Source organism: Porites lutea, chromosome 14, assembly GCF_958299795.1.
Source record: "Porites lutea chromosome 14, jaPorLute2.1, whole genome shotgun sequence".
Taxonomy (NCBI): Eukaryota; Metazoa; Cnidaria; class Anthozoa; order Scleractinia; family Poritidae; genus Porites; species Porites lutea.
This window is the reverse complement of record NC_133214.1, coordinates 14,440,434-14,463,044: the sequence shown is the minus strand read 5'-3', so window position 1 is coordinate 14,463,044 and position 22,611 is coordinate 14,440,434. Positions and strand designations below refer to the sequence as shown.

General features: G+C 37.8%; 2 protein-coding genes across 2 annotated transcripts in view; one reads left to right on the top strand and one right to left on the bottom strand.

Moving 5' to 3' along the window:
- The first annotated feature begins 4,927 nt into the window (after nucleotides 1–4,927).
- LOC140923975 (uncharacterized) lies at nucleotides 4,928–10,373 on the top strand. Its single transcript, XM_073373987.1, has 3 exons — nucleotides 4,928–5,210; nucleotides 5,427–8,412; nucleotides 9,537–10,373. The coding sequence occupies exons 1-2, from the start codon at nucleotides 4,928–4,930 to the stop codon at nucleotides 8,408–8,410; spliced, it is 3,267 nt and encodes a 1,088-aa protein (XP_073230088.1). The 3' UTR covers nucleotides 8,411–8,412; nucleotides 9,537–10,373.
- Nucleotides 10,374–15,476: 5,103 nt separating this feature from the next.
- LOC140924128 (estradiol 17-beta-dehydrogenase 8-like) overlaps nucleotides 15,477–22,611 on the bottom strand; it is a 14,076-nt gene continuing 6,941 nt past the window's right edge. Inside the window, exons 2-8 of the mRNA XM_073374147.1 lie at nucleotides 22,203–22,519; nucleotides 21,083–21,178; nucleotides 20,011–20,096; nucleotides 19,261–19,345; nucleotides 18,221–18,263; nucleotides 17,641–17,715; nucleotides 15,477–16,445 (exon numbers count right to left, since the gene is read on the bottom strand). Of these exons, the coding sequence (XP_073230248.1) occupies nucleotides 16,429–16,445; nucleotides 17,641–17,715; nucleotides 18,221–18,263; nucleotides 19,261–19,345; nucleotides 20,011–20,096; nucleotides 21,083–21,178; nucleotides 22,203–22,519 (719 nt within the window). The 3' untranslated portion in view covers nucleotides 15,477–16,428. The remainder of the gene's footprint in view (nucleotides 16,446–17,640; nucleotides 17,716–18,220; nucleotides 18,264–19,260; nucleotides 19,346–20,010; nucleotides 20,097–21,082; nucleotides 21,179–22,202; nucleotides 22,520–22,611) is intronic.

Here is a 22,611-nt window from a genome sequence, read left to right as displayed (position 1 = left end):
TGATTTCGTCACATGCGGCTCAAACATAGATAAAGATGTGTGGCCTCCAATATTGAACTCATGAACGGATTGGCCCCACGATATATAACCAATGCCACGTTTTCCAGTTTTCCACGACATGCAAAGATATTACAATTTTGGGTTTACGAAACCAAAGCAAACAATAACCAGTTGAAGACCGGGTTTTTGGGATAAACGAAGTAACACGGGGAAGTTCAATACATTTTCAAGACTGTTTTGAATTAAATCGCCTGCTTAAACAAGAGTCAGTTTGCATAGAACAGGGGCACCCAGAGACTGGTTTCTCCTAAATACCTTAAAACTTGTGTAAGGCCATCAAGACTGCTTATTTAAGCTTAACCCTTACATTCTAAAATAGCCAGCTTTATTAACGCTTTTTCTGTACGGTTATCCCCGGCAAATTTAGCTTTTCAAATTTATTAGGTTTTCTCATTATTACGTTTTGGTTCCTGATCACTTAGCTATTGTTATAGTAACGTTTTAGGAAAACGAGGGATTTTCTGATACCTCTTTCCATGACTATTCTCGAAACCAAAATTTATTAGTGTTCTTTCTAGCAAACATGGTGGCCACATCTGGAAAGTGATATGACAACTTCGGAAAATCGTATACAATAGTTCAAAACGTATATAGATGAATGGAACAATCATCTAGAAATTTTCAGCCTTTCTTAAGCTATAGAAATTGCAAGGCAATATTTTTTCTTTTCCAAAAGATGTTTTACAAAATATAGTCTTTCGGTTCCTATGAAAGAATCCTGCTAAAAGCCTTTCAATTCGTGTCAATCGTTTATTTCACAGAAACTGAAATATCGAGTAGAAAACACCAAGCAGGCACAATGTTCGTCATCCGCCTCAAGATGACTGCGGCTTACCAACAATTAGAATTAGATCTGAATTTCTCTATCAACATCCTGTAAAAACCATACTTCTCTTACGGAACTGCTCACGCCCTCCGCGTTTCAAAAATAGTATAAAAGCATGGTCCAATTAAAATGTGGAAAAGCAAAAAAGGGAGCAAAGAAAGTGAAAAATTGTTTTTCGTGGTAGAAAGAGCTATTTTGCCTTTTTTCGTCATTAAATATGCGCGATTTACGAGCCAAGAAACAATGAGTCTGAGGATTTGAACAATTTGTTGGACAATGAAAGCGGCAGCCAATAGAACTTGCATAATAACGTAACGACTCAGTGACACCATATATCAACAAATGAATACTTTTCTTAGTTTTTAGTCAACAACAAAAAGCCTCTGGCCTCCATCGACCTAGAAATTACCAGAAAACCTGTCCAACGGGTTGAGTCATCTAACACTGCGCTTGACCTTATCTCAATGAAATTCCTCGGCGTTTTACTCATGGGATAAAGACAAAGGGTTATGACGTCATCAGCGTTACTGCATTCCTCCGCAAGTGAATGCGATTTCTCCACAAAAAGGGTTTCATTTCATCTCTACTATACTACCGACAATATCGCATAGAGGAGACGTTAGCCTTTATTTTCTAACATAGGCACGTTTAACGTGCACGAGCTATTTTGAACGCTTTAGCGTAATCGTATCAACAATCTACTGTTTTAATCCTTAATGTAGACTATTTTTTGTGCGAAATTTGGTATTGTTGTACATTAATGAAAACGTAAAACGCTGCACACAACTGAGTCGATCCTCATACTACAGATTCACTTTTCTTAGTCTTTTCTTCAGACATCTGGTGCAAAATAAACAAATTGTGAAAGTTCTATTATTATCAACTCATCAAACGTTGCTCAGAGGGAAGACTCAAAAGTTTCAAGGTTTCCTCATGGTGTCTTAAGATAAGATCGTTGAATACCGAATAGCTAAGAAATGTCACGATTTTCATCATTATTGTAGTTGGATGCATCATCATTATTCACGAGGTTGTCACGTGCGATTCTACTTAAAAATGAAACACTCTAACTCTGACGACTTGATTCTAAAAGTGTTATAAGCCTTAAGTTAAGGCACTAGTTACAAAGCTAAAGAGGTCCTCATTTGTTCAAGTTACTATAATTATTACTATTATTACAGTTTGCACATAAAAGTGTTTGTACTTTGCCCCTTTCGTGGTTCGCACGTGAGAGAATTCGAGTTATCAGATAGTAATCCAGTAAGCAGGATTATAAAAAAATGACTCATGCACACAATTTGCACATGAAGATGTTGGACTTTGTCCCTTTTACAATTCGTACGTGAGAAAACGCAAATTGTTTAGTAGAAAATTTGCTCAAACAATTTTAAGAAATTACCTCGGCTTTACAACATGTGCAATTAAATCGTGCTTCATGCAACGTTAAGGTCGAGAGCCTAACATTTATTTACTTCCCATAACATTATCAAACTGCCGAAATATATTTCTACTAATATCATGTTATTCCACTTAATAAAACAATACCTTATTATTTTGTCAACTAGCTTCTTCCAATTTTTATTCCCTAACGCTATTGTTTCTACTTAAGTTACGCATCTTTACTGAATAAAATGCGTTTCAATAACTATAATGACTCTTAAGCAGCAAGCATGTATCATGTTCTCTTAATTCATGTTTTTTTGCTGGAACGAAGAAGGAATGTTGAGCTTTGTAAGCGAGAAAATAAAGCTTTTTTACAGGATTAACTTACTCGGTACAGCTTTCAAACAAAAAAAATAAGCTGCCTTTTAAACTTCTAAAACCACAATTTATAGGCCGCACACATGTACAATGTAACTTGCAATCCGTTGTCGATCGACGCGCTCTTCACATCCCGATGGCCTTCAATGAAGGCTCAGCCGTTTTTGCTTCGAACTATTTAAACGGGTAGTTCAAGGGGAATAATTTTTTAACAACTTGACTTACAACTCGCGTTGAGCTGAGACGGCCTTCCGAATGAGTTATCCCAGATAATAACGATCATTACTGAAGCTAAGCCTTCGGAATTAAGCTAAGTGGTACGTGTTGGAACATGAAGAAAGAGCTGGCTCCGGTTGTTCAAATAGGTGGCAGGGGCACCCAACGACAATTTTCGGGAAAATATCTGTTCGGAAGACGATTTGAGATCTAGAATTTTCGGAACATTTGTTGTAAAATTTCTTGCTTGCCTGCTTCTCCTAAGATTTTCGAACATCTAAAATATGGTATAATTGCCTATTTTTAACGGATTTTTACCCTAAAAAGGTCACCTAGAACTTTCGGGAGCCTTTTTTCTGGCTGAAATTTTCGAAAAGGTAAGTTTTGATCCCTAAAATTTTCGGATCACGAGACTTTCAGCTAGGAAATCCGAAAAGATGAAAAATGTTTAGGGGATAAAAATATGCCTATATCTACCGTTTACATACCAAAATACGTTTAACAATGCTATGTTTTAGTGGTTTTGAACTATATTCTCGTTGGGTGCCCCTAAGGTGGATAGCGCTATCAACTGCATAAATCTCTACACACAGGGATATTACGATTGTTTTCCTCCGCTGGATAGTGATTTATCCAGTAGTTAGCAACAACCGAGGTCTGATGTTTACATTACATTTCCCCTTAAGAAAGCGATTTTGTAAAATTTACACACGAACAATTTCGTCTCTGTTACTTCACTTGAATCTTTCGGCCAACCTGAGTTTAGGATGTGTACTAAGAACTGAATCAGATTTTTCTAAATCTTAAGACTAGACTAGTCAGTCGTTGGCAACTCGTGACGCAATTAGATACTTTTGCAGTTGTAACCCCCAATCTCAAACTCTGTCCGGGGACCCTCAAGCGCCGATGAAATGTGATCTTCATGCAAGATATAATAAGGCAAGTGATTCCGGATGTGCTCAGCTCCTCGTGCGTTCAAAAGAATTTATGGACTTCCCACGTTCCAGTTTATAACCTCCTCTTCTCAAATCGAATTATCTATAGAAAGTTCCTTCTTTCTTAAACTTAATTGTAATATATTCCTATACATAATTATTTGCATTCTACTGATAGGTTTTCTTTATAGTCTTAAATCATTATTACATGAAATCCTTATTGATCACTGAAGAACCCAGATGGATATGTATTCAATAAAATGTATGTATGTATGTAATAATGTATGAAATATTATTATTTTTATTTTATTCGCCTATTATTGTAAAAACTAATATAATGTACATTTGGTATTTGTAGCTATACATGATCGGGAGATCTCAGCAAGCTCTGCTGAGCCTTTCAGGGGAGATTCCCAACTTTACTTATCAATTAAATTACTAACATATTGTTTTCCACTTAATATTACAATATAAACTCTATCGAATTTAAATGAAATGATGCAAGCTTATCAATGTTAGGAATTTTAATGTACTGTCACATGCCTTTCAACCTTTTAGACGTTCTTTTAATTCTTCCAATATAGTTGTTCTTAACTTAAAATTCTACAAGAGAAACCACCTTTTTCAAAAATGCAAAGAAACCTAAAAACTAAAAGATTTCTTGTAAGTACAAGACTGCATGCAGATACATGTTCTATAGACTTAGATTTCAACAAACGGAACTCATGATCATTTACTTCAACAAGTTAACTGCTTTTAAATGTAAGTAGCTTTATTCTGACGATCCGGGTAACTAAAATCTTTCGTAACTTTGTATTCCTGGGTAAGTCCATTTAACCGAAACAGAATGTTTCGTGGAATCACAGCTACGATAGCATCAGTTTAATTTACAATTTTAAATGACACCTGACCAGACCACAAAGTCGTTACGTATAAGAAAAAGCTTTACATTTTGAAGAAAACCTTATTGTTTTCGTAGCTATTTCTTAAGCCAAAAGCTTATTATTATAAACGTTTCTAACTGGCTTGCTTATTTTTTTTATTTAAGATTAACTCTATTTCCATAGAACTATTTGCTAATTATTCGGGTCTTGTTTTTTTACCTATTTATGTTTCAGAAAAGACCCAAATGGGCACTGTTCAAGAAGCTATTCACCATGGCATGATTGCCGCCGATTTTCTTTGGACCACTAAACGAGTTGTCCAGGCTATCGAGCTGTGGAACGAGTGCTTAACACTACCTAACAACAAAATCTTAGAAAACGAACATGAACTTGCAACAATAGTGCGTATAGCGCTGAACAAGAGGCTGTTTTATGGAAATGCTGCTATTACGAAACTTTCACCAGCTATAGAATCTGGCAAAAAGCTTTTAGTCCTACTTCGTAATCTTAGGAGAAAAAAAGAAGAAGGTAACACAGCCTTGATGTTATCAAAACTGTACTTCCACAAAATTGAATACCAGGAAGCACAAGCAGTCCTCAAAATTGCACTCTGCGTTTACAAAGAAATCGAAAACAAAGACGGAGAAGCGTCATGCTACGGACACCTAGGAGCTGTGTTTCAATCTGTCGGAGAATATGCCAAGGCTGAAGAATATCTTCATAAAGCACTTACCATCACCACAGAAATTGGCGACAGAAAGGGAGAAGCGACATGCTACGGAAACCTAGGAAATGTGTTTCAATCTGTTAGAGAATATGCCAAGGCTGAAGAGTATCTTCATAAAGCACTTACCATCACCACAGAAATTGGCGACAGAAAGGGAGAAGCGTCATGCTACGTAAGCCTAGGAAATGTGTTTCAATCTGTCGGAGAATATGCCAAGGCTGAAGAATATCTTCATAAAGCACTTACCATCAACATAGAAATTGGCGACAGAAACGGAGAGGCGTCATGCTACGGAAACCTAGGAGCTGTGTTTCAATCTGTCGGAGAATATGCCAAGGCTGAAGAATATCTTCATAAAGCACTTACCATCAAGACAGAAATTGGCGACAGAAAGGGAGAAGCGACATGCTACGTAAGCCTAGGAGCTGTGTTTGCAAATGTAGGAGAATATGCTAAGGCTGAAGAATATCTTCATAAAGCACTTACCATCACCACAGAAATTGGCGACAGAAGGGGAGAAGCGACATGCTACGTAAGCCTAGGAAATGTGTTTCAATCTGTCGGAGAATATGCCAAGGCTGAAGAATATCTTCATAAAGCACTTACCATCAAGACAGAAATTGGCGACAGAAAGGGAGAAGCGACATGTTACGTAAGCCTAGGAAATGTGTTTCAATCTGTCGGAGAATATGCCAAGGCTGAAGAATATCTTCATAAAGCACTTACCATCAACACAGAAATTGGCGACAGAAAGGGAGAAGCGACATGCTACGTAAGCCTAGGAAATGTGTTTCAATCTGTCGGAGAATATGCCAAGGCTGAAGAATATCTTCATAAAGCACTTACCATCACCACAGAAATTGGCGACAGAAAGGGAGAAGCGACATGCTACGGAAACCTAGGAAATGTGTTTCAATCTGTCGGAGAATATGCCAAGGCTGAAGAATATCTTCATAAAACACTTACCATCAACACAGAAATTGGCGACAGAAACGGAGAAGCGACATGCTACGGAAACCTAGGAGCTGTGTTTCAATCTGTCGGAGAATATGCCAAGGCTGAAGAATATCTTTATAAAGCACTTACCATCAACATAGAAATTGGCGACAGAGACGGAGAAGCGTCATGCTACGTAAACCTAGGAAATGTGTTTCAATCTGTCGGAGAATATGCCGAGGCTGAAGAATATCTTCATAAAGCACTTACCATCAAGACAGAAATTGGCGACAGAAACGGAGAAGCGTCATGCTACGGAAACCTAGGAAAGGTGTTTCAATCTGTCGGAGAATATGCCAAGGCTGAAGAATATCTTCATAAAGCACTTACCATCAACACAGAAATTGGCGACAGACACGGAGAAGCGACATGCTACAGAATCCTAGAAACTCTGTTTGTACATGTGGGAGAATATGGCAAGGCTGAAGAAAATCTTCATACAGCACTTACGACCAACACAGAAATTGGCGACAAAGACAGAGAAGCGTCTCGCTACCTAAAGCTAGCAAACATATCTCAAGCCTTATCGGATCTCTGGTCAAGCATTCAAATTTACGAAAAAATGCTTACGTCTCTAGGAAGCAAAGATAGCCACAATATATCATTTTTTGACAAGAACGCGTCTCCCTATCGGCTGTTTTGTTCATTGAGTTGTTCTTGTGGGAAACCCTATGAAGCTTTACACGCTGCTGAACTTGGACGGGCCAGAGCTCTAGCAGAACTTATGTCAAATCGCTACTCCATTGAAAAAGAAATATCCATCAACCCACAATCGTTTGTTGGCATCGCGAAAGTAATTAAGAAAAATGGCAACAGCACCTGCCTCTACATCTCCTATGACTACGATGACAATATATTTTTGTGGGTTTTGAAACAAAACAAACCGGTAGCTTTCCGAAGAACGAAACTTTGTGAAAGCTATGTTAGCAAGCATGGCAAAATCTCTGTGTATGACCTGTTTGGAAACGAAAGCTTATTAAGAAAATTTCACGTTTTACCTCAAGAGCAATGCGAAGACCGATCACTCTTCTCTTCATTCGCCAACCAACTTACAAACGAATCAAATCTGGAAGATAGTCTCTCAACCTCGCGTCCTCCTTTAGATGAGGGGGAAGTATACACGGACCCTGAACCGCCAACACTTTTTCAGGTTTACAACATGTTGATTGCTCCCGTGAGTGACTTGCTAGAAGGATCTGAAATCATTGTTGTTCCTGATCGCTGCTTCTTCCAAGTTCCGTTTGCAGCATTACACGATGAAAGTAGCCGCTATTTATCAGATTCTTTCAGGATACGAATTGTCCCTTCTTTGACGACTCTCAAGCTTATTCTGGACAGTCCAGCCGACTCTCACAGCGAAACTGGTGCATTGATTGTGGGTGAGCCAAGAGTGACGGATGTGTATTTCAAGGGAGTGTTAAGGTATCTCTGTCCATTGCCTGGCGCGAAAGGGGAAGCAGAGATGATTGCGAGACTACTACCTGAATCTCACCTTTTAATAGGAGAGCAAGCAACAAAGCAGGCTGTTCTTCAGAGAATACCCTCAGTGAGCCTTGTACATTTCGCTGCTCATGGTGATGCCGAAAGAGGAGAAATTGCTCTTACCCCCGCTGACTCCACAGTGGAGTTTCCACACGAAGCAGACTACTTACTGTCAATGACCGACATTTCACAAGTTAGACTGTCAGCCAAACTGGTGGTCCTTAGTTGTTGCCATACCGCACGTGGACAGATCAAAACAGAAGGCGTTGTTGGAATCGCTCGAGCATTCTTAGGATCGGGTGCACGCTCAGTGTTGGTGGCATTGTGGGCCTTACAAGACAGAGCAACAGAGGAGTTCATGGGAAGATTCTACGAAAACCTTGTCCAAGGGAAAAGTGCAAGTGAATGTCTTCACCGGGCCATGAGGTGGATGCGAAATAACGGTTTCTCAGAAGTGAGGCAGTGGGCACCTTTCATGCTGATTGGGGATGACGTGTCATTTCACTTTGGTGAAGAAAAGTGAAGGTAATTGTTTTCTGACAATTAGGGCCATACGAAGTCTGCCAGGTCTTTTTGTATTACAGTTTTATCAACTTGGGTGCGTTTGGTACTTTTGAGTACTAAATAGAAAGCAGTATTTACCCTTAAAAGCCTCATTATTGACTACACCTGAAGTTAGCTTTTACTTTTACTACTAACATCGAAGATACTAAACACCACAATTATTCGACCACACTTCTGTATTTATCAATCTAAATTACAACCCGTGCATATGTGGGGCTTTGCATTTGAAAAAAAAAAAACACTAAAGCCCCGAATCCCTACAGTAGCAAAGAATGATTTAATTCTTTTCTCTCTTTCCTGATATATAAGGCACAAATAATTGAATATTCTTTTATTTGCTACGGTTCAATATGATCGTGAGGGTTTGTTGACAAACTTTTTCTTTCTGAATATAATAGGAAGAGAATTCCAGTTATGAATCCGAACCAAACAGCCCAGGGAAGGTTTTTGTTTGATATAAAGATAATCGGATCAAAAATATTATGGCGGAGATCTAGATCTCAGAATTGATCTAAAACACTGCAAAGTACAAATTATGGACTATTTATGGAGTCTTGACCGTAACTAGAGGGCTTTTCGCTGACACTGACTAAATTACAGAAGCACACTGGTTCTAAACTTGGACCAAAGAGGGAAGACCGAGATTCCATAGGTCATCAAGGCAAGAAGTTTCAAACCTATTTTAGCTGTGCACCCTACATTTCATTTGTGATGCCAATTGATTGGAAAGTTCAGGGGCGGATCCAGGATTTTTTTTAGGAGGGGGTGCACTCGTCTCTGGCTCTACTTCAACACCAATAAACCACATAGTTTTTTTTTTTGGCAGAATACCAGTTGTATAAGAAACCGCAGGTCATCTCAGGGGGGGGGGGGTGCGCACCCCCTGCACCCTCCCCCTAGATCCGCCCCTGAAGTTTTAGCGGTGAGATAAACTTAAATAAGTAAACCTCTTCCGCCACGATAAAGCCGGAGGATCCCTCTTCCATGTAAAATGAACCTAAATGCCATTTAGCCCAGCTGGAGTCTTTTATGATGAGTAGATGTGTTTTATTAATTTTTATGTTTCTTATACATTACTGTTGCAGGTGTTACACTAACGAGACACCATGGAATAACGAAACAGCCCTTCCGCAGAATTCCAATGAGGTAGTCCCTGGCGAAAAATGTAAAGGGTCAACTCTGCAGCATACGGACATTAATTAAAAGAATTAAAAGAGAACTGACTTGCTTAGCCCAGCTGTTCATCTTTGCCGACTTAATTATTTTTCCCGCTAATTTTATTTTGTGTGTGTGTGTGTAGGAGGTACCTCGAGTACTCTAATCTCTAAAATGTCTTGCAAAAGCACAAATCACCAGCTTTTGTAAAAGTGTACATCGGTAGCTCGGACAATGATAAAACTTTAATAGCGACACGAAGAACATCAGGATTAGCTAATTTCCCTGTCTTTTTAGGTAATTTGTTTAAAAAAAACCTACTTCCTTAATTAGTCCCTAAGGCTACAACTAAAAAATACTTTTTATGTAACCGAGATTTTTGATCGCAAATTGAAGTTTGATTACAATGCAAAGAACATTGCAAGGTTTATAGTTTAGTAGAATTGTATATATTTTAGAGCCAATCTTTTTGTGAACATAGAAGCAGTAGTTTTGCAACCTTGTATTATGAAATAAGGTTTGACGACTCAATTAAGTCAAATAAAAGCCTAGCGAAACCAACTTGTCCTAACTCCAAAACTAGCCCAGTTGTAAACTTAAGGTTATTTCATAGTATAATGTTCATGCCTGAGCATAGGTTAGTATGTTAGTATAGAAGAGTAGTATTTGCTTTAAGTATCCACCTAAAATGCAAAGATTTGGTGGTCCAGTTTTCAGTAGAAAAGTGCTTTGAGTAGGAAAACTAATTTTAGTAGTTCGAACAGCATGTCGCGTATCCGAGAAGGTCGCACATGGACGTTTGATTGAAATCTGTAAATATGTAATCTCACCAAGTTTTTTAAAATAAAGCGTTTTTGACATACCAAATTCAACGACGAAGCTCTATTGAGCCTTTCGTTTTAAGACCTCCTGTGTTTATCGTTAATTATCTATTTGCTCTTTAACAAAAAATATTTCCTATAATATCAGAGAGATTTAGAATCCATTCAGGTCAAACGGCAACGTCAATTTTTACGTGACCAAGGTATCATTCTAAAAAAATAAATAAATAAAGTTGTCATTTGCAGTTTGTTTTCCCACGGAGCACTTAGGAGTTGTTAAGAAGTCGCTTAAACGTGGCCGTGCGTTACGGATCGATTTGGAATTTGGAAAGGTTGGTTTTTTGGAGAGAGGGGAAAACCGGAACACCCAGAGAAAAACCTCTCGGAAAGGAAGAGAACCAACAACAAACCTACCCTTTCATATACCTGAAGCATGAAAAAGGGGCCCCTTTCGGTCGGAGGCTCCCCATAAAGGCCATTATAGGGAGTACCCACCCCCCCCCCCCCCTCACCCCGGGGAAAGGAGGTAAGTGCCCTCACCACTGCGCCACCCTTGCACAGTTTTCGTCATAAGCCGATTCAGTTGTTATATCTACACAAAAAAGTTAGTAGTTTCATGTCGATCAGTCTAATCCATAACAATTATTTTGCAAAGTTTTTACCTGTTCATTTCCTAATTCAAGAAAATGTCACCTTAGGTATACTGTTTGCCGTTTGCCGTAAACGCCACTCTAAATCTCTCGATTTTCCTCTCAACGACTAGAATCCATAAATTTGGTCTCATGAAAGTTACTGCCACGATCACTCCTGTCGATTCGGAATCGTAGAATTACGTTGACGGCAAAGTCGAAACATCAAGTATTACAATTACACAAGTTAGGAAATCAACAGATAAAAACTGAGAAGATTATCCTTATAAACGTGGCATGTATGTCTTTATTTTTGAGTAGCAAAGATAAACATTAAATGACAAATAAAGAGAAAGCTTAGCGATATGTTTTAAAATGGCGTTAACCGTAAACGTGATTATAATCGGGGGTGGAAGCTGAATAATGAATAATGGATAAACGGGGTTTAAAAGAAAATGAATAATAATTATTTGGAGTTAGAAAATCGGGAATTATGAATAACACCATCTAGCCTCGGAATAATGAAAAACTCATAGCTGCTAAATGATCCCATAAAAACAGATGACGAAAGAAACAATTATTTCAACTTTTCTGCCAATCGTAAACAGCGGAATCCGCGCGAAATCAGTGAAATCCAAGACGGCAAACCCCGAAATAAAACTCCTGAAGTTCTTTTCCTACAGCCAATCCGATACCACGTAATTGACAGCCTGCAAACGTGCGTGTCAATCACTTGAGATGCTTGACCTTTGGTTCCCCTCTCAGTTTGATGTGTCGTGTGTCTACAGTTAACGCCCACCGTATTTTCTTATGATTGGGTCGCTTTTCTAAAATCCGCTTCTTTATTCGATTTTGAACAATGGAAAAAAAGAAGTCAGAGAATGGAGAGAAATTGTCATCGACGGTAGGTCTATTTGTCATTCTTGACAATGTTTCCAGTTCGCATTCCTGGTCACCTGAAAATTGACGTTTAGTGCACAATCAGAGTTGGTCAGTACAAACGTACCGTTCTTTTAATCAGCTTATTAGTAATCATTTAAAAGATTTTACACTCGATGATATTCAAAGAATCAATTTCTTACCGTCTTGTCTTTATTATATGGTTCTGTCCAGATCGAGATCACCGAAAAGGCGTCATTAAGGTTTTGACTGCGAGTAGTCTCTTATGTTTTCTTTTGGACACGGTAGACTGCGAGCACGCGCGAGCGATGACTGATATATTTTTCGCCATATATTGGTGTTCTTGTGTTAGTATTTCTTTTATCTTCAGTATTATTCCATAATCATCAGATTCTGATGCCGACAACACTGGAGATTGATAAAATAAACACCTGAATATATTTTTTAAATGTCCTGCGGAAAACGCTGGAAATGGCATTTCCGAGATCCTAAATTAAAAAATTTTCTGGGGGAGCATTCCCCCAGACCTCCCTAGGTTAGGCCATCTTCGGCGCTACAACCAGTTTTCCCGCTTACGTACACCCTCAAAATCTCACGCTACGTCGTCACTGAACAGTTCCTGTGAAACGGCTTAAACATTGTCGTGACAGTTATGTTTTGAGTCCCACACTACACTCCTGTGGTATGTCACACAGCCTCCACATCGGCTCTCGTCAGTTGTTAGCGAATGGTGGAACAAATGTTGATATCCTTTGACAGAGGCTCAAGATGAAACTAAAATAAAAGCCTGTCCCCTAATAATTAAGATATTCAATTCTATTACTTTAGTTATAGATGCAACTGTCTAAAAAGTTGCAATATAAGAATCTTCCATTGTAATGTTTGACAATGTTTGGACAATTTGAAAATTAATTAATGACTCAGCGTAAACGTAAAGCTTGCAATGAAACCTGGACTAGACAGGTCCTAAAATCCGACCGAGTGAGTAACCTGGTAGGTGGTGCAGTATAGCAGGTCCCGTGCAAGCAAGCAGCCTATCCTACCCGACTTGTGAACCAAATCGATTACGTACGATTACGATTATGAAAAGTGTTCGCTTCAGCTATAGTTTGTTTGTTAGTTATTATGTTTTAGTACTTAAGGTTATTAATTAAGCTGCTGTTGTTTGGTCCTTCACGTTCTAGTAATTGCATAGACGGTCTATTGATCGAAAAGGATAACATTGTTTTGACCATATTTATAGGAAAAAAAGAATGGTACTTTCTAAAGATAAGGTTGAATGTATACTGAAATGTAAACTTTTGATAAAAAAATGTATAGAATTGTATCATAGAAAATTTGGGAAAGGAAAACTGATCAAAAACCAAAAAGTGAATAATGAATATCACGGAAAAATTTGAAAAGAATAATGAATAATTTGGAGAAAAAAGCAAGAATAATGAATAATCGTGATCCAATTATTCAGCTTCCACCTCCCATTCTAAATCTCTAGACGCCTGCGTTCGCATCGAAGTTCCCCTTGGAATCAATGGGACAGGTGCTAACAATTCTTTTCTGTCCGTTTGACCATCCCCGCTTTACTCCCTAAAATCCCGAGCTGATCCTCTCTTTTTTTGACTGTCGTTAATCCTTTGCACAGATACCAGGAAATAAATTCAAGACTTTTTCCAGATTTTTTTCCAAAACAATAATTTCTTTTTCCAGACTCAAGGTTATCAAGTAGGTCAGTGACCTTAAAAAACGCAGGAACAAAGCTATTTTCATGATAGGCTGCAAACATACGGGCGAAATTGAATAAGATTTGACCAAAACGAAAAAAGTTTCACTTACTATTTGTTGTAGCTTTGAAAAAAAAAAAGAAAACTCTAAATTTTTTATTATCATTTCAGACTATATCACCATTTTCCAGACTTTTAAAATTTTTTGAAGGTAAAAAGAGGGGATGGTAAAAATTTCTGAAGGGAAGAAGGGAGATGCTAATTTTTTCAGATGCCATTGGAAGATTAAGTATTTGTTACATTATTGAAAACCACTGCACAGGTGAAGTTCCTTATTTTTTAATTCAATGAAGCTCGGATGTTTTTATTACTAATGCACTAAACTGTAATGTCTTTTACTTTGTGCAGTAATCAGCTCTATTTACATAATCATTATCTCCTTTACTTTTATCTTGCTTTTATAACGTCATCGATTGTTTTCATTGTCATCATTATCATCATCATCATCATTATCACCATCATTAGTATGTGTAATCAAACGGTGACGAGTGAAATTAGGGAATAATTTCACGTCCGTTTTGTCCAAATCCTAATAATTTCCCGAGTCTTTTAGCCTTTTTGCCCTAATTTCACGAGGGTTACCATTTGATTATCATCAAAATTATCCCACCTTTCTCACTGGCGAAGCTTTTAAAGTTATGATTAAGTCCTCAGCTTCTATGTACGCAAGATTTAAATCAACTTTCGCAGCTTAGAAGGAGTGAAAATGATCAGTAATAATTGGTTTGTTAGCTCTGCAGTTACGCTGCAATCAGAATGATATACTTGACTACAAGTTGTGCACCCTTCTATAATCAGAAGTAATCATATGCAAATTCCCATCAAGTTGGCGGCAAATCTTTAGAAAGCTTCTTTGATTTACATCAAGCATGGAATTTCTTAGGATATAAATTTATTACGATTGCGGTGTCTTTAAAGGATATCGAACGAGGATTACAATATCTGAAGAAAGCTTTTCTTCTATTAAGCCACATTCGGAAGCTGGTTGAGAATATGCTTGTTTGAGTCAAAAGACCAAATAGTTTTCAGTACGGAACCTGAAACTTTCCGTGGAGTAGGCAGTGCCACTAATCTCAAATTTCATTTTCTATTTGTAAAAACTTTAATAGTCCTTACAATTCCCTGGTAAAAGAAAAATAAAACTGAACCAAGGTAATTTTTGACCCGATGCATAACAAATATCATATTCAGTTTTTTCTCTTTTGATGCAATACTCTAGCTGGCAATTTGGCCTTAATAATCAAAAATAATGAATTAACTTCCATCTCCTCTTTTGGAGAGATTTGTATTTCAATGAATGTAAAGTATGTGGACCTTTCTTCAGAGGTAGGCTGACTTGCAATTCCCTTTTCTTTTTCTGCTTAACTGATCAGGCCATTCAATCGTCGCTCCACAGAGTAACAGAGAAAGGACAGATGGTAAGCCATCCTGCCTTTACTCAGTTTGAAAAACCAACTGAAACTTGGAAAGTAGTAAAGTTATTATTAAAGAGTGTTTTACCAGTGAACACCAGGTTCATTTGTGCATGAACCGAGACGTCTTTTACTGAACGTTCCGTTAGTTCTTTTCTTTATGCACAAGGAGAAATGAGGACCTTTTGCCTGAGGTTCCAACAACACAGTTAACAGTCGTAAGATATGAAGGCTCTAGTCAAGAGCTCTGGGGGTCGAGATTGGTAAAACCTGTACCAAACGGTAATAATTAGGCACTTGAACAAGAGCCTCTCCCCCTTTATTTCTTCCCCGACCCAGGCCCCCCCGTAGAGCTTGCTCGTGGTCTAGATGAAGTTTAACCTGTTATTTACACATAATTACAACAACTTTTTAAAGGTTTCACTACTTTGAAAGTTTACGACGCAACTGATACAGATAATTAGCAATTACAACTTGTTTATATTATAAATAATATTCTTCTTTAGTTTAAAAACATAACTGTGTTTTATCAACACTCTTGACTATTACAAACAATGGTACCTATTAAGTTCTGACATTCTTTTTACTCATATATTATTTTTATCTTTAGCGAGAAAGAACCGAGGATTGGTGGATTGGAGAAAGGTCAGTTAAGCAACGACAACGACAACAAGAACGTCAAAATCAAAAAATAGTTAAGTAAGCAAAACAACAACTCTGCACGTGCAAGTCACTTTTTAGTACATTTCCTTGCCGTCACAGCACGACTACGAAATGAAACTTCCTATTGCCACTCAGACGACCAACTTCGAATTTTTCTTTTTTTGTATAAACTTGATAGGGCTGTAACACTGAACTAAACTCCAGAAAAGGTAGCCTATATTTAAAAAGCGAGATTAAAAAATGCGATAAAACTTAAAAGCGAATAGAACAACCTTGATCAGCGACAGGACAGTTTTGTCCCATCAGCTCTTGCTCATTTAATGCACCTTTCGTATTTAACTATTTAAATTATCCGTTAAAAATATAACGTAGTTCAACGCTGGCTAACTGGCTGTCTGTCTAGCAACAACCACCCCGTCACTCTCGTGTAATTAACTGAAGTATTTCCAGACAAAGGGGGAGTATATGTGTGCTGGTGGAAAAAGCAAGACTTCAGTTAAGATGTGCTCCAGGCCCTTGTTTCCCTCTTCGTTAAAGTTGCTGCTGCACAACTCGAAAAGGTTGTCTTTGGGCGCGGCGTTTAATGGAAGAAGTTCCATAGTAAAGCTTCTATTTTTCTTTACATAAACAGCCCACCTTAAAAGAGAAGGCAAAATAAATATGAAATCAAAACGGAAACGTACCCTCACAAATGGCCAATGACCCTTATTAGCATGTTTACGTCAGACGAGCAAATTTCACCACCAAGCCTCGTTTTGAAGTTGAAAAGGTGCTACGTTTTGGATAAATAAATTCCCAAGGGAGAACAGTTGAAAAGAATACCGTAAAATTCCGAAAATAAGCCTTGGGGCTTATATTTTTCAAAGGCCCTTAACGAGGGGCCTTTATTCGGAGGGGCTTATCTACGAAGAGAAAATTACGTTTCAAAATCGATTGGGCTAGCCTTTTAGTTGGAAGGAAATTTACCGTTTTTGCTTTGTATCAGGGCAATTTCCAATTACAAGCCCCCCGGGGGGGAGGGGCTTATAGTCGGAGGGGCGATTTAACGGAAGGTTTTTTTGCGTTACGAGTTTGGGGGGTTTATTTTCGGAATTTTACTGTATTCACACCCAAAGAGTGCAAATGCGAAGAGTTTTGCTTACAAACGAGGCTTGGTGGTGAATTTTGCTCATCTGACATAATCATACATTAGGGTCATTATCCAAGTTGTCCAAAGCCTCAGTTTCAAAGCGAGGCTAAGTGCAAAGCCATTGATATGCACTCTCGTGCAAATAAAACTCATTTTCACAAGACAGGTTTTGCACTGAGCCTCGTTTTGAAAGGGAAACGTTTTGGAAATCGGAGATGGTCTCTTGCCAAAATGCAGGCCCTTTTGCGTTTTTAGTTTGTCTTATTAGAGATCTTACGAGATCGAGGTTTGGCCATCTTACCGCAAACGGCAAACCGCGGTTTTGAGGTTAGCGGTTTCACGTTAGCCGTCTGCCCATTTTTGGGACTTACGTTCATTCATTCGTTGACGTTTATTTCAGCTAAAAAATCGTCTTGCAAAATTATGTTTCAATGAAAAAGAATTCGGTAACTAATAAGCAAAAGAGTTCTAAAAGGCACTATGTCCTACGTTTGGCAAACATGGGCTTGTGATGTTACAGGTCACATAAGACCTTGCGATACTTCACTAACCTCAACAGCGTTGTCTCGCCGTACAAACGTGAACCTCAAACAGCGAAGCTGACGGCAAGGCACTAGTCACATGACTTCTTGACGTTAGCGATTTGCTGGAACTACCGAAAAACCTCGAGTCTCAAGGTCTCTATTGACATATGAACCGTACCTGTAACTTCAATGCTTGCGCCGGTGATGTAACTGCTTCTGTCAGATGCAAGGAAGGTAACCACATCAGCTACGTCTAAGAAATTCATCAGTGGAAAAATTCACCACCAACAAAAGCAAAAGAAATAGAAAAAAGACAAAGTTAAGTCCTTTTTGAACTGTTTCGTCAACGTTTATGAAAGCATATCATCTGTATCTCTCTCTGAACTAACAAAGGGTAAAGGTAGAACGCAAGAAGAACGCGTACTCAAATCCTACACAGAACAAGAATTTTGGCGCTGTTTCGCAGACGGACTTAACCAGAGTTTAGTTTCATCTGTGGCGCAGGCTGCAAAGACCTGAGTGTACCATCAAAATTTACAGAGGTGCCCCGGGTTGAATTAAGTGGTAACTAAAACTGTCGTTGACAGAAAGTTGTCAAATAAGATGAGAGGCTCAAGTGTCATTTCAGTACTATAAGGACAGTGCACCAAGTTAAGTTCATATGTGTATGGCCTTTTATGGTCTGTAAAGTAAAACATGTGGAAACAAAGAAACTCACACATCACAAACTCTTCAAATCAAAGGTTCACTGTTCTAACCTGATGGTTGGCCAAGTCTGAACATAGGAATCTGTTTCTTTAACTAGAAAAATGAAATAAAATACATCAGGAAACATTTTGTTAAATCAAAATTTTTGGTTAACTGCTTTTGTCACTAGAAACTCATGGGACTGAACCCATTCAACCAGAATGACCAATGAAATCTTGTAAGGTGTTTCTCACCTTCGAGTTTGTGAATGAAATCCTATGGTGTTACCATTCAAATGAAACCTCTTAAGCAGTATTTTCACATGGTACTGTTTATTTAGTATGTTGTTCTAACTTTTGAGTCTGTGGACCAAATCCTATGGTGTTACCATTCAAATGAAACCTAATTCAGCAGTACTTTCACATGGTACTATTTATTTAGTATGTAGTTTACCATTCAAATGAAACCTTTTAAGCAGTACTTTCACATGGTGCTATTTATTTAGTATGTAAATCTAACTTTTGATTCTTTGGACCAAATCCTATGGTGTTACCATTCAAATGAAACCTCTTAAGCAGTACTTTCACCTGGTGCTATTTATTTAGTATGTAATTCTTACTTTTGATTCTTTAACCAAATCCTATGGTGTTACCATTCAATTGAAACCTTTTAAGCAGTACTTTCACATGGTACTTTTTATTTAGTATGTAGTTTTGACTTTTGAATTTGTGAACGAAATCCTATGGTGTTGCCATTCAAATGAAACCTTTTAAGCAGTACTTTCACATGGTACTGTTTATTTAGTATGTAATTCTAACTTTTGATTCTTTGGACCAAATCCTATGGTGTTACCATTCAAATGAAACCTCTTCAGCAGTACTTTCACATGGTACTGTTTACAATGTATTAGTATGTAGTTCTATTTTTTTATTCTTTGAACAAAATTCTATGGTGTTGCTATTCAAAAGAAACCTCTTTGGCAGTAATTTCATGTGGTACTATTTGCTTTATATTTTTACATTACACAAATTAAAATTTGGAATTTTTGTTGAATTTTAAATATGACCACTTTTGGGAGTGAAAAAGTTAAACTGAACCAATGGTGGCACACCTTTTCTATGACTTTTTCAGGGACAGCTTCAGTCATCGGAGTTTCAATGAAACCAGGTAGAACGGCATTACATCTAACACCAAACCTGAGACACACACAAAGCAAAGGCAGTGTAAACTGTTAGCAATTTGTTAAAATTACATCAGTTGATAACAGCAGTTCATTGAAAAACAAAAATGGTATTATTTTGTCTTTAATACACATAAGAAACACTTACTGTCCAACCCAGAGAACAGTGAACACTTGAAATATTGCAGGAATGTTTATTGTACTGTAACCAATCACAATATGATCAGGAGAAGCAAATAGCCCACAAAACCACACACTAATTACCGTTTCTACTTGCAGCTAAAGTTTTCTCATGCCTGATTGGGTTTTCCTTGCAACACAAAAACAGTCCAGAAATAATTTCAGGTGTTCATTGTTCCCTGAATCTCACAGCAAACTATTAATTTATGCCACTGACTTATTGTGGAATTCACACTCTGGTCAAGATAGATTAATCTTCAGGGCTAGTTAGGGGAATACACCCACACTCCCAAAGAAGAAAATACTTAGAAGACCCAATGACCCCGGGAACCTAAATTGCAGAGTTAAAAACCATTGGCAAAATTCAACAAATCCAGTAAATAATTAAAACTTAGGCTACTACAGGCTGGTGCAGTGTAGAAAGCAAAACATACAAATACTCTCCTTTCTGCAACTTTCCTGCTACCCACCCAAAATCAATATGAACTATGAGACACATACTTAGCAAGTTCTTTGGCACATGACCTAGTGAGTCCCTCGACACCAGCTTTAGAAGCAGCATAGTTAACCTGACCAAGATTTCCAACCTGGTATTGTAAAGGAAGAATGTTTTCAGTGACATGATCATATTGATGTAGTTGTAGGATAAGTTGAGGACTGGAGTTTTGGGTTGCTCATGGTGGAATGGTGGTCATTTTGCTCAAAAGTCAACTTGCATGACAGCATTTTGCCCACTTAACTGGATTATTTCAGTTGATTAGGACTCCATGCAGCCTTTTTTTGTTATAGTTGCAGAAAAAAGGCCAGCAGTCTGAACTTAGCAATATGGCAATGATCATATGGAAAATATCCATAAGACAGAACTGAAGTCTACCTCAGCAATAATTATTGTAAAGATCATTATGTTGATCATTGAGAAAGATTGTGGTAAATTTTTACTAGAAAAAGCTGTTAATCCACATAGCTGTAAAGTCACTGTCTTTCCATCCTGTGACAAATACATATTGCAAACATGGATTTACGACTCGTGTTATTAATGGCTTTGCTTGGAAATAGTATGGTTTGACAGTTCTGTGTGAACAGTGCAAAAATATTGAACAGTTTAGTGAAAACAAAGTTTCCAGTCAAATTTTTCAACTGATTGAAAATTCGAGCAGTACTGGGTGAACGTAGCCTGAATTAAATTGTTACTAGTAAATAGGGAGTTTTAGCAACGGCGACGGCTACGGCAATGAAAACGTCACTTTTAAAATGAATAAATGAAAATGTCTAATGTAGGCAAATTTCCCTAGAGTTGATTCCTTTGGGACCACACTCAAGCTTAGAAAGAGAAAGAAAATTTCCTCGTCACTCGTTACATCCTTGATAAAACGTGAAATTAGGCATTTTCCATGGCAGTCATGCAGCAGCGGCAAAGAAATGTACAAAAAAGCGTGATCCTTGCTGTTTTGATGTTCTTGTTGCCGTCACGGTCGTCGATGCTAAAAATCCCTATTCACTTTCAGGCAAAACGATGGGATTCCATGATGGAGCTTGGTTCCACTGCACAGCACACCACATAAAGTTTTCTCACCTTGCCTACTATACTCGCCAAATTCACAATAGAACCATTTTTAACACCTTGATCAACCATAACTTTTGCAACAGCTTGAGTCATCAAAAATGTCCCCTGGAAAGAGAGGCAGATCAGCCATGTAAACAACACGAGGAGTCAGTTTTTTTAAAAAATATTACAGGAGCCAAATATTATTCTATTTTTACAGTTTGCTTGACGTTAGTTTTGTCATCACTTTAAGTCTGTCCAACGTAAACATTAAAAATGGTGTCAAGATGACACCAAAACATCATTCTTTCTTATCCACATTATTTTTTACTTGTTTCTGATCCATTTTTAACCTATATAATAGCAAGAAATCCCCAGAATTTTACAGTCAAACCAAGTCAAGCGTACCCCCCAAGATTCTATTAATGAGTTGATTATTTGAAAAATGAATCCGTTAGTCGTTCCCGTACCTGGTGTCAAATTAAAAGCGGCATTTCTGCATGCGTAATGAGCAGTGAATATTTTACGAGAACTTCTCTGTATTTGGTCAGATTGGAAATCTTTGAATGGATTAAGCTTCTTAGAAGACATTTACATTAATTTCAGGAAAATGGAGCTGGTAGAAATTTCATAACTGCCTCGCGTGTGAATTCACGGCTCATTACACATGCAAGAATGCAGAGATCAATCTGAAATCTACATCTAGCAACGGATTCAACTTTTGAATAATAAATTCATTAATGTATTCTTGGGGGGTACGCTTGACCTGGTTTGACTGTAATGGCTGATGTTATTAAAAGAAATCTTGGGTTATATAGCATAAAAATAGTAAGATGTAAGCATATGCATAAACACACTTAAATGTTTTGGTACATGTAATTATTAATGTTGGCACTAAAGAACTGAAAAAAAAAAACAGATGAATCCAACATAGCAGCACGTTTTTCCTGCTTGTTCTTATGCTTTTCTTTGCATCATTCCAGTTTAGTTATAGCTTTCTTGTGCTTAGAAGTATGCTTATATCTAAGATATATAAGCCAGCAGTTCTGCACATCAACTGAAATCAAGTAGATCAGTCTTTAACATAATGAGTGAAGAGTAAATGTTAATTTTTTCAATGCCATTTGCATGGATGGTTAAAGCCACTCACCTTGAGGTTGACTTTAATGACCTTATCAAACTTTTCCTCATCCATTTTCAGTAAGAATTCATCACTAGTGATGCCAGCACAATTGACTAAAATGCACGGTGGCTTCTTATACCCACTTATAATATACTCCAACACCTTATGTATTTCCTCTCCACTTGACACGTCTAAAGAATAGTTTTTGTGTTTTAAGCTGGCATGTTGTGATAAGCTGTCTACTGTTTCCTGAGTCCCTTGACTGTTAAGATCTGTTACAACGACACCGGCTCCTTCTGTGGCTAAAGCTTGACAGACAGCCCGACCAATTCCACTGGCACCACCTTCAAACCCAAATGCATCATTAATAATTTTTTAATTTGAAAAACAATAAGCCTGCGTTGCAGACATAATCTAAACCTGGACAGTCTTGTTA